Consider the following 12,331-nt stretch of genomic DNA (forward strand, 5'->3'; position numbering starts at 1 on the left):
TTTGAGACCCACCCCATCCAATTATCCCTATCAGAGACCTTTAGGGAGTTGAGGGCATACAAACTGGACTAATAATAAATAAAATAAAATAAATATAAAATAAAATAAAATAATAACCAACCAAACAAATAACAATATAAAAAGCGATTGATATCAATCAACACAGACTCGCAAGCACCACTGAAACTAATCTCCGCACCCTGACTAGACGGCCACACCGACGCCCCCAAGGAAACTCAAACCAACGTGGCCGCTTCCTTGGTTTTTGTAAAAGCCACGGCGGGCTTGAAGGCGTTGCCGCTAGCCCTCCTCGGCCGACCAATCAATAGCCACCTTCCTGCCTTCCGCTCTCGCGCGTGCTCTCTCCGCCCCCCCCCCCCTCACGGCCGGGTGCGGCTTGGCGTGATTGGTTGCTAGGAGACGAAGTTCTTTTCCAAAGAGAATGGGGAGAACAAGAGAGAAAGGCCGTGGGTGTCATTGCCGGAGATGCCCGAAGGCCAGGAGAGGCGGGCCCGCGTTACCTTGAATGGAGGAAAGCCTTGCGGCTGTTACCCGCAGGACCGGCGGAATATTCCTTCCTCACTCCTGAGGCGATTGTGACTGTTGTACGTTAAGGCTAGGCGGGCAGGAGCGACTCCCGCTGGAGGGGTTCTATGGGAGGGAGGCAGGGCGCACAAAAAGCTCTTAAGGATCGCGTGTGGTTGTGAAGAGTCCGTGGGGTCACAGAGGCAATCTGGATCCTGGCAGGAAATATTGTTTTAAAAAGTCTTTTTTAAAGACAAAACCTTTTTCTGGCTTCACCTTCTCCTGCCCTTCCTCCTCCTCTTTCCTCTTCATCCTCCTCTTTCCTCTTCATCCTTTGTGCTTTGCTTAGTCCAGTTACTTAGTTAGTTAGTTAGTTAGTTAGTTAGTTAGTTAGTTAGTTAGTTAGTTAGCTAGCTAGCTAGCTAGTTAGTTAATTTATAAGCATTTTCACAACTCCTCATCACCTTTTGCTTGATATTTATTTATCTGTCTGTCTATCTATCTATCTATCTATCTATCTATCTATCTATCTATCTACCTACCTATCTATCTATCTATCTATCTATCTATCTATCTATCTATCTATCTATCTATCTATTTATTTATTTGATTTATATGCCGCCCAACTCCTGAAGGACTCTGGGCAGCTTGCAACAGGGGAAAAAAACATCTAAAAAGGCAGTTTAAAACAGTTTAAAACCCCTAAAAAAAGCATACATATCTTTTGGAGCAGATCTATTTATTTATTATTTATTTGTTTTATCAAGTACGTATTAGTGGTATACAAAGATATAATATTTATATACATGATACTAGTAAAAGAGAAGCATTAGGACGGGACGGAAGGTATTCTGGTGCACTTATGCATGCCTCTTAGACATCAAGAAGGTGTCTCATTGATTAACTGCTGGCAAAGCCAGGTCTTTAAGGCTTTCCGATATAATTTGTAGTACCGGGAAAGATTTGCAGAATAATAAATCATTCCTTTTAAGCAAAAAAAAAAAAAAGTTTTAAAACTTCAGGCATCTTCCTCCCTCCCCATTCTTTTTAGGTATCATCAGATAACATCACTCTATTCAACATGTGTTCACTAGACCCTGAGATTCAGGTTAGTACAAAATTGAGTTCATATGTTTTAAGAAAAAGACTCTCATTTTCAGTTTCTGACTGGTTGTAGGTTGGGTAGGTGAATTAAATAATCTGTGATTTATTAGCCCATCATTTTACATCTATTTCCTTATTAGATTCCTTGGTGCCTTCAACAATAACAGAGCTGCTAATACTGAAAAATTACTAAAAAAATCAGTGAGACATTGGGAATTGTATCTGCCTTGAAAATAGCACAGTCAAACAGCAGGAGTTGAGCACAGGAAATGCTTTATGACATTTATTATGTTATAAAGTGCTTTATAACATTTTATGTCAGAAAATATTTCATAAAATTTGCCAAATTTCAATTCCACTGGAGTCAGGGGTTCCAGATTTTGGGCCCTTTCTGTAAGTTAGCCCATTTGAGGTTTCTCGGTTCAAAAACTGTTGCCCTACAACAGACCGTTTCACCCAGTTAAAGGTTAGACACAAGAGTTTTGCTATTATACTGGATAACCTATGACCCTTTGAGTCATTCTTCTTTCTGCATACAATGTGGGCTTGTACTCTTTCCCCTCCCCTATGATGCTCAGGTGATGACTGCTGCCTTGGCTGGCTCGCAGTACTGTCTGCACTTTGCTGGAGGGAGGGGAAACCAAGTGAGTTGTAGACCACAAGGAAAACTGCACCCCTGCTCCCCATTTTGGTATGTCACCCTTGCCAACTAGCAATAATTCCCAGCCAGCACTACCTCATCAGCGGGCATTCCAAGCACTCTCTTGTCCTTCCTCTTTGCACAGATAGAATAGAATAGAATAGAATTTTTATTGGCCAAGTGTGATTGGACACACAAGGAATTTGTCTTGGTGCATATGCTCTCAGCGTACATAAAATAAAATATACGTTTGTCAAGAATCATGTGGTACAACACTTAATGATTGTCATAGGGGTCAAATAAGCAATGAAGAAGCAATATTAATAAAAACCTTAAGATATAAGCAACAAGTTACAGTCATACAGTCAACATGGGAGGAAATGGGTGAAAGGAATGATGAGAAAAACTAGTAGAATAGAAATGCAGATTTAGTAGAAAGTCTGACAGTGTTGAGGGAATTATTTGTTTAGTAGAGTGATGGCGTTCGGGAAAAAACTGTTCTTGTGTCTAGTTGTCTTGGTGTGCAGTGCTCTGTAGCGACGTTTTGAGGGTTGGAGTTGAAACAATTTGTGTCCAGGATGTGAGGGGTCAGTAAATATTTTCCCCGCCCTCTTTTTGACTCGCGCAGTATACAGGTCCTCAGTGGAAGGCAGGTTGGCAGCAATTGTTTTTTCTGCAGTTCTGATTGTCCTCTGAAGTCTGTGTCGGTCCTGTTGGGTTGCAGCACCAAACCAGACAGTTATAGAAGTGCAGATGACAGACTCAATGATTCCTCTGTAGAACTGTATCAGCAGCTCCTTGGGCAGTTTGAGCTTCCTGAGCTGGCGCAGAAAGAACATTCTTTGTTGTGCTTTTTTGTTGATGTTTTTGATGTTAGGTGACCATTTTAGGTCTTGAGATATGATAGAACCTAGAAATTTGAAGGTCTCTACTGTTGATATTGTGTTGTCTAGTATTGTGAGAGGTAGAAGGGTGGAAGGGTTTCTCTTAAAGTCTACCACCATTTCTACGGTTTGGATTGTGTTCAGTTCTATTCAATTTCTGCTCCTTTATGATCCTTAACAGATCTCCAGTAAAGCAGCTGCCACTGCTTCTCCTCCTCTTTCCTCATCAGTCATTACCATTGGGAGATTTCAGATTTTGCTCTTGATCCCAAAGCAGCCAATGCCAGCCCTCAGGGATTAGAAGGAGACAGGAAGGTGGGTGGGTATATGGCTCTCCCATCTTTCTTTGTGCCATGCAACTGACAGATTTCTTTGAAGTCAAGTTGAAAGCGTGATAGTGCAAAGTGGCCATAATTTTCCCAAATTTTATTCCCACAAGAGTCATGGGTCCCAGCATTCTGTAGGCCCATTCCAGTTATCTTGGTTCAATAACTGTTGCTCTGTACTTCCCAATTTTGCCCAATTGAAGGCTACAAAGAAACAGACACAACAGTATTAATAATAATATATAGAGAGAGAGATCTGATGAAGGGTCGTAGTTTGGATTTTGGGTGTGACCAGCAAGAAGTTCTTTCAAGAGCATACTTAAAATATGGAATATTCAGGTATTTTTATTTTGGTCTTAGCATTGCTAGACTGTGGTAAGTGAGTTTCACGTATACATGCTGGCTTTTGGAATGATCAGAAATCTAATTGTTTCCACAGCAGTTTAAAGACCCATATGAACAGTTTATGTATCATCATCTCCAGTACTATGGTTATTTCAGAGGTAAGGTGTCTGTTCTCAATTTGATATTTCCATTTTTATTGTATCTGTAAGAGATACTGCCTTTCACAAAATATGTGAAAATATAAGATAACAGTAAAAGAAACATACCATACGTAAAAATCAACTTGCCCGTGTCCATTGTCCACAATCCGAAGGTTAGAGAAGCTTAAGTTGTCCTTAGCTATAGTAATGTTAAAATAATATGATACTTTCCCCTTTATTCTGACACCATCCAAGGACAGATAACACGTGGACAGATAACAAGTGCATAACACTTCAGGGGATAGGTTCTAATATTAAAAAAATGTTTTTTAGTTAAAGAAGCTGTTGTACTTATAAAATGAGGAAATATTGGGGGGGGGGGGACCTTAATGGTTAAAGGCACTGGATTATAAATTTGGAAAGTTGTAGTCCGGTTTTAGGATTATATGAGTTTCTGTCTTTCAGCTCTAGGAAGAAGGCACTGACAAACCGCTTCTGAAAATGTTGTGGAGAAAACTGCCTGCACTTGTCCAAGCAGTTTCTAGGAGTCAAGACTGACTTATAGGGACACACAGATGCTACACAATATAAGACATTGTTCTTTTACCTATCTCTCAGTGTTAATCATCTGAAACAGATAATTCTTCCTCAATGGAGTTTAGGGACATAGGGAGAATAATGGACTTTTCATTCTCTCTTGACTAGGATGATACCATTGGAATTCAATAGACCATAGTTGATATTTGATATCAAAAGTTTTTGCATTTTTTCTACAATAAAGATTGAAATTGATGATTAAACCTCCATTTTCAGCTGCAGTCCTCCTCTGCCAAAAAACATAACATACGTTAGAAATATTCAGCCTTACTTACTGTAACAGCACTATATTAGCAAACCTTCGGTGACCATTGAAGGGCAGCTATCTATGGAGGTACTCAATTGTCTAGGTCATGGTTGCCCCAAAGGTGCTTTTCAAAAGGCAGCTGGACAATTTTCAGAGAGAAAACAAAGTCCAGTTGCCTTTTGAAAAGCACCTTTGGGATTTCATGGCCAACATTGTTTTTTTAGTGCAGCCTTCAGTTTAAAAAAATTGCCCACGCTTAAATGCACATCAGAGTAGACAGCAGTTAAAACTTGTTCTATGTATAGTATACACTGATTTCTAGGATTGGCAGCTTGCAATCATATAGATGATATTGGACTACAATATTGCCTACTTCAAACAAACAGACTTCTGGAAATCTGGGATTCCCAAATCCTCCAGAATAGATTAGGGAAATATGAAGATAGAGTGGTGCAGTGCAATGTGGAATCTGCAGACAGTTGCAGTTGAATACTGTATAACACATTGGCAACTGTTTCTATGAGCCTGGCAGGTAGTCTTGATAATACAGCATAATTTCTCAATGTATATTTTGTGAATTAATTATAATTTTACCAACTGCACAAAATAATATTACAAAATTTTACTTCTTAGATGAGGAAAATTTCCCTCACAAATTTAGTTTTCCTTTTGAAAGCTGGGAGAGCTCCTGTCATTTATTAACAGCAGGCAACTTCTGCAAAAAAGATAGAAAAGAACATGATTCAGACAAGACCCTACTCTGTAAGTAAACTGAATTATTAACCTGTTGTGCATTCAATATTGAAAATGAAATAAAATCTTCATTGAGTGCCTGAAAAGAAAGTAGTACCGTAGCATATTGTATTTGTTTTTTCTTTTGCAGGTTCACTAGTGATGGAAAGTGCGCTTCTCAAAAGTAAACAGCGCATGCTTGATCAACTAGAAAGCCCTAGTATCTTACGCTTACGGGAACCTCGGAATCTTTTTTCTCTTCCTAGAGGTAGAAATTCAAAATTGACTCCACTCTGGCCAATCGAGTGTGAAGTAATTGAGGATCATGTCTATCACATTGGTAATCTGAACCTTATATTAGGAACAATGTATTCATTGTAATGTAATGTATTTACTTTCAAATAGAATTTTGCTCATATGAGTGCAAATAATTCCAGAAATAACCCTATATATTTAAGAGAAAAGAAGGTCACGGGAATAGCCAAGGTGGACCAGACCAAGATCTATCTAGGTCCAGCATCTCACAATGGCCAACTAGATGTTTCTGGAAATCAAAGTAGGAGATACAGGTCCAGTTCCACTATAGTTGTTATTATTAACATGACCGTTAAGTGAAACTGGCTTTCCCATTGACTTTGTGTGTTAGTAGGTTGCAAAAGATGATTATATGACAGCAGGTCACGGCAACCGTCATAATTTTGAGGCCGTTGCTAGGCATCCTAATTTTGATCACATGATCATGGGGATGTTCCTGTGAAATTGTGAAAAATGGTGATAAGTAACTTTTTTTCACTTCCATTGTAACTATAGTCACTAAACAACTAAGTTGAGAATTACCTGTATTATTTTATACCTTTTTAGATTTTTTAAATTCCTAGTTGGTAACAAAATGGTTCAGTAGGTACCGTATGTAAGTACAGTATTTTAATTGGCTCATTCATTGATGTTCATTGAAAGAAGAATATACTGTATATGTGTGTATTAAAATGTGTTCTGCATGCTGGCATACCATACTGTGAATGGGATTGAGAGGAAACTAAAATTGGAAGAATGAGTCAACCAGAATAAATAGAAAGTATTTAATTTTTAAATTAGGAATTCAAAATCACGGTGAAATAAGTATGTGCCATTATTTGCTTCTTTATTAGAATGGGTTCCTCCTGAACCAGAACCTTTTTATCAGCCAACTGGAAATGAATTTGCACCGGAAATAGTTGGAGAGAGTTCTGGAACCGTTGTCTATTTTATAGAACCAGGTATTGGTATACATAGGTGATAGTACCTTGCTAAAAAGATGCCTTATTATAGGGAGTCAGTGGCTGAGAACAGTGCAAGCTATCTACTGTAAAGGTTGAAAAATGTATTAATTTTGAAATCATCCTTGTACTTCTGTCTGAAGGTATATATACATTTACAAACATTAGATTTGCATGTTTTAGAATCTTAACTGTTTGGTAGTTCAAATAGAACTATTTATTCTTGAATTGATTTTTAATGATTTTGCTGCAAGTTCATATACGTTTTGACATATACAGTACATGACTTTGTTCATGTGTAAACAAAGCAGTTATATAAACCCTTCATTAAATTGGGAGCATAAATAATCTATGTCTTATGTATTGTAATGTTTTTAAAAATTTGACTTTTCCATTATGGTTCTCAGCTTCACAACATCTAGCATAATACATATCTATAAGTCAAATAATGCATCAGACAAAAGTTATGCTCCGTATGCATTGGTCTCTCCTATATTTAAAAAACATTAGCTTCCATTATTTTTTAAAATAGCATATACAGCTACTTTAAATGCATTTTATTAGTCCTAACAAAAGAATAAATGGAGAAACTGGTAACCAGAATGATTGATGGAAAACTAAGAATTCAACAAAATAGAATGAATTTGTTGATAAAGTCAGAAAAGAAACTTGGAAATAGAGAATTAGAAAATAAAGGCAAGAGTCAGCTATGAATTAGAATACAGAAGAGAAAGAAAGTAGTGTAGGTAACAGACCATAGAGAAAGGAAAAATGGGTTGAGTGAGACTTAGATTGCTTAAATTTAACTCCCTGCCCTATCTTAGGTTCTTTTAATAAAGATGCCAAGGTACTTATTTCAAAAAAGAACATAAGGTATAACAAACTATAATACAATTGTTTGTTGAAGGCAGAGTTATGCACCTTTTCAACTATTCTGCAGCTCTACCATAGCCTCTATAACACTAAGAATTGTTACACATATTGCCTTGCATGTATTATTTAACTTAGTTCTTACTCATCATTGAGGAACGTTAGAGAACTACTGTACAATGTTTTTAATTTTGCTCAGTTTTTAGAAAGTAACCAAACTGAAATCAAATTACTTATCTGTAGTCAATTTAAATTGCTATTTATCCACGGGAGATTCATATTTGTCAATAATTTTAACAACGTATCTTGCAATGTTAGTAGCACAGATCTAGTTTCTGATACTAAGATCTGTGATGCGCTCATTGACAGGTATTCCTCTTCTTCTGCAGCAATTTCAGGTACCTATTTTATTGCTTCACGAGTTGGAGGGTCAAGGCAATCTATCAAGTCAGCTGCAGTCAACTTAAAAGATCCAGAAGACACTGTACTGTTATTTGAATCACGCTTTGAAAGTGGGAATCTCCAGAAAGCAGTCAGGGTGTGAGTAAAGGTTTGGGAATCATACAGGATAGGAAACTATCTGGGACCAGAAAAGGAAACTATTTAGAACAGTGACGGCAAACCTATGGCATGGATGCCACAGGTGGCACGCGGAGCCACATCTGCTGGCACATGAGCCATTGCCCTGGCTCAGCTCCAAATACATGTTTGAGCCAGCCAGCTGATTTTTGGCTCGCACAAAGCCTCTTGGAGGGCGTCTTTGGCTTCCTGAGAGCCTTCGGGGGGATGAGGGAGGGCGTTTTTGCCCTCTCCTGGCTTCAGGGAAGCTTTTGGAGCTGGGGAGGGTGAAACATGAGCCTACTGGACACACCAGAAGTTGGGAAACAGGCCATTTCAAGCCTCCAGAGGGACTCTGGGGGTGGGGGAAGCTGTTATCGTCCTCCCCAGGGATTAAATTATGAGTTTGGGCACTCGCGTACGTGCGATAGTACGTGTCCACGCTCTTTCGACACCCAAGGAAAAAAAGGTTCGCCATCACTGATTTAGAAGAAATCTGCAAGGAAGAGGTGTGTTTGTTTGGGGGGGGGGAATCCGACAGTGAGACAAAATTCTTATCTAGCTAGAGAAAACTTTTTGAAATTGTTCCTTCTGCCAAAGGTGATATAAAACATTGACCTACTTTCTTCACCTGCTGTGTGCACTCTTTATTTGTAAACAATTGCACATAAATATTAGGGTAGTCTTTGCAGAAGATGTAGAGGTTTTGTCATCTTCTTTTCACTTCAGGATTTACAGTTTAATTTAATTTATTTGACTTTTATGCCGCCCAATCCCGTGGGACTCAGTTTAACTAGTGGTTCTTAAATTTTGCATGCAACTGTATGTAGGTGGCATTTTCACATTTGGCATTCCAAAAAGAGACTGCATTCCCTATCAGAATTTTAGGGAAACTATTACTACCACATGATTCTTGATAAGAGCCACTTAACTGTCCTTGTTACATCTTAGAATGTTCTCCTTACTTACTTATTTCCCATCTCTCATTTAACTCATAGCCTTCCTTACTGAATGGAAGAAAATAAAAATATTTGCTAAGATTTCTAAGCCACCTTGCTTTCCATATAAAGCATATCAGCTAAATACTACAGACTTAAGGCACTCAGTTCATCTCTTAAAACTCCCATTTCCCCAAAATGGTATCTGGCCAAGGCCACATATGCCACACAAATAACAAATTATATTCCACATTAACATTTTGATGGAAAGTGTGTATCCTTGAACTCTCTAGTCACAGAGAGGAAGACCGTAATAAAATGAATCATTCTGTTTAATCTTTAAATAAGAGAAGCTGATTATCTGCTGTTACCCAGGTATTTATTTATCCCAATCTTGTATTGCAATAAGGAAAAGGAATGGTGTCTATGGTGTCAAATATCTATACCATATCTATGGTGTCAAATCAAAACAATTTGATTTACAGGGTTTTAAAAGTATAAGGAACTTGTTCAAATCTCAGCTACGGAACTTGTGGATAGCTGGGGGATTTAGAAGTGCCATCCCCCCCCCCCCCCGCCTCTGCTATCACCTATTTTACCAGTTCCTCAAACTGGGCCTGGGACTGGAACATAAATCCCTGAGCTGGGCCATGCTGCACCTCCTCCATCCCTGCTGAATTAGGCTGGTCTCCTCTCTGGTCTCAATTCCTGTTTCTTCTCAGTTGGGGTGGTCCCGTCTTTCACCTGATGAGTTGGGGCGAAGGAGGATCCTGGAAACGCAGGCTGAAGCTGTGAGGTGGGGGCGGATGATCTGCTAAGGCCATGGCATGCTCAATCAAAGGCCTTTGTACTGGCGTAATCAGGTTCCCTTCGCTTCGTAGGCCTTCCTTGTGAGGGAGGTCTAGTCCTGAGTTAGGGAAAAGGATGATCCTGTGAATACAGGCCAAAGCTGTTCCCTGTGAAATTGGGCCACCACAATAGGTGGTGTTGAGTGATCTGCTCAGGCCATGCCATGCTCAATCAAAGGCCTTTGTACTGACCTAATCAGATTCCCTTCACTTCGTAGACCTTCCTTGTGAGGGAGGCCTAGTCCTGAGTTAGGGAAAAGGATGATCCTGTGAATACAGGCCAAAGCTGTTCCCTGTGAGATTGGGCCACCACAGTGAGGTGGGGGTGGGTGATCTGCTCAGGCCATGCCATGCTCAATCAAAGGTCTCTGTACTGGCCTAATCAGACTCCCTTCATAGGCCTACTGTGTGAGGGAAGCCTAGACCTCTTCAGAAAAATGCTGAGCTAGGCTCAGTGTACAGAACATGACCGTTGTTCCAAAAGGCCACTCCTAGGGGTGTCTTACCCACACAGTATTTTTTGCCAGATAATAATCCATATGTGTACTAGGTTTTGTTGAAATTGTTTGAGGCATTCCAGAGTTTTATGCTGGAACACACACACACACACACACACACACACACACCTAGGAGTGCTAGGGTTGTCTTACTCCCATACTATTTGTTTCCAGATAGTAAGTCATATGTGTATCAAGTTTGCTTGAGTTACTATGTAGTTCTTCCTAGAGTAAGAGGCTGCTGCTGGCCTTTAATGCATCTTTGTTCTCCCTGTTCCATTTCAGAGGCGAATATGAATATGAACTCACTTTGCGGACGGATCTTTATACTAGCAAGCATACCCAGTGGTACTACTTCAGAGTACAAAATACCAGAAAAGATGTCAAGTACCGCTTCACAATCGTTAATCTGATGAAAGCCAAAAGCCTCTACAATATGGGGATGAAGCCTCTTATGTATTCTCAGAAGGATGCTGAGGCGCACGGTATTGGCTGGAGGAGGATGGGGAATGATATCAAGTATTATAAATACAACACAGAGGAAGGTCAAACTCTCTATTGCCTCACATGGACTGTGTGTTTTCCTAACAGCTATGACACATGTTACTTTGCTCAGTTCTATCCTTATACCTATTCAGACCTACAAAATTATCTTTTGACTTTGGTAGGGAATCCACTCTATTCTCAGTATTGCAAACTCCGCCCTCTGTGCAGCAGTCTAGCTGGAAACATAGTATACCTCCTCACTATTACCAATCCATCCAAGGGTACCATTGCTGGAGCGGCAAAAAAAGCTATTATACTAAGTGCCAGAGTCCATCCTGGGGAAACAAATAGTTCGTGGGTAATGAGAGGTTTTCTAGATTTTATCGTGAGTGATGCTCCTGATGCTCATCTCCTTCGAGATCTTTTCATATTCAAAGTTGTGCCCATGCTGAACCCAGATGGCGTTATTGTGGGGAACTATCGCTGTTCGTTGGCAGGAAGAGACTTGAACAGAAACTATAGGACTGAACTGAAGGAATCTTTCCCCTGCATTTGGTATACTCGGGCCATGATCAAGAAGTAAGTGTTAGAGATGTATATGAAATTTCTAAAGGCAACATACCTTAACTCTCTTTCTCTCTCTCCCTCTCCAGAATTATTCATGTGAGTTCAGCAGCTATACAAATTTCTTTTATAAGTAAATAAACATACATACATATATGCCATGTGAGCATATGTGTACATACATAAAACAGTTCCTGAAAAAAATTGCAAATAAAACAAATATCAGAGTTTGTAGGAGTCAGGCTGTTGGGATTTATGAAGGAAAATAAATCATTAATGGAATAAATGGGAAAAAATATGCAATATGTTGAAATATTATGGGCTGGGTTTGAGAAAGTGTTACAGGTACATAGAAAACTGCCCATAGTATTTTACTTTGGAACACTTTTCCAAGGTTATCTTATATGAAGATATCACTATAATGATCTTGGATGTTAACACCAGATTCTCTTATTTTATCTCAATCTTATGCTTATCAATGATTGTAACAAGCTACCTTTTCTTCTGCCAATCTTTTTTGCCTGCCTTTTGATTTGTTTTTCCAAGCCTCAGGATTTCCAGTGCCTCCTCCATTCTCATCATACTATCCAAAATATTTAAGCTTTAGCTTCATTATTATTGTTCCAGTAAGCAAACCAATTTTACTATGTCTAATATTGAATTATTTGTTTTGTATATATTTGTTTCAACAATTTCTCCAACACCACAATTTCAAAACATCCATTTTCCTTCAGCTTTTCTAATGGTCCTGCTTTCACAGCCATATATTACAAT

The 12,331-nt window shown here is 39.1% G+C and overlaps 1 protein-coding gene across 6 annotated transcripts in view; it reads left to right on the top strand.

Moving 5' to 3' along the window:
- The first annotated feature begins 378 nt into the window (after window positions 1–378).
- AGBL2 (AGBL carboxypeptidase 2) overlaps window positions 379–12,331 on the top strand; it is a 30,993-nt gene continuing 19,040 nt past the window's right edge. For 2 of the 6 annotated variants that reach the window (XM_070727885.1, XM_070727893.1), the window contains exons 1-8: window positions 423–605; window positions 1,577–1,633; window positions 3,919–3,982; window positions 5,442–5,570; window positions 5,692–5,880; window positions 6,689–6,796; window positions 8,056–8,206; window positions 10,793–11,572. In XM_070727885.1, the coding sequence (XP_070583986.1) occupies window positions 1,607–1,633; window positions 3,919–3,982; window positions 5,442–5,570; window positions 5,692–5,880; window positions 6,689–6,796; window positions 8,056–8,206; window positions 10,793–11,572 (1,448 nt within the window). In that variant the 5' untranslated portion in view covers window positions 423–605; window positions 1,577–1,606. Of the gene's footprint in view, window positions 606–1,576; window positions 1,634–3,918; window positions 3,983–5,441; window positions 5,571–5,691; window positions 5,881–6,688; window positions 6,797–8,055; window positions 8,207–10,792; window positions 11,573–12,331 lie in introns of all 6 variants that reach the window. The other 4 variants (XM_070727877.1, XM_070727857.1, XM_070727867.1 and 1 more) reach the window with 4 other exon arrangements.

Source organism: Erythrolamprus reginae, chromosome 1, assembly GCF_031021105.1.
Source record: "Erythrolamprus reginae isolate rEryReg1 chromosome 1, rEryReg1.hap1, whole genome shotgun sequence".
In the NCBI taxonomy this organism is placed as follows: Eukaryota; Metazoa; Chordata; class Lepidosauria; order Squamata; family Dipsadidae; genus Erythrolamprus; species Erythrolamprus reginae.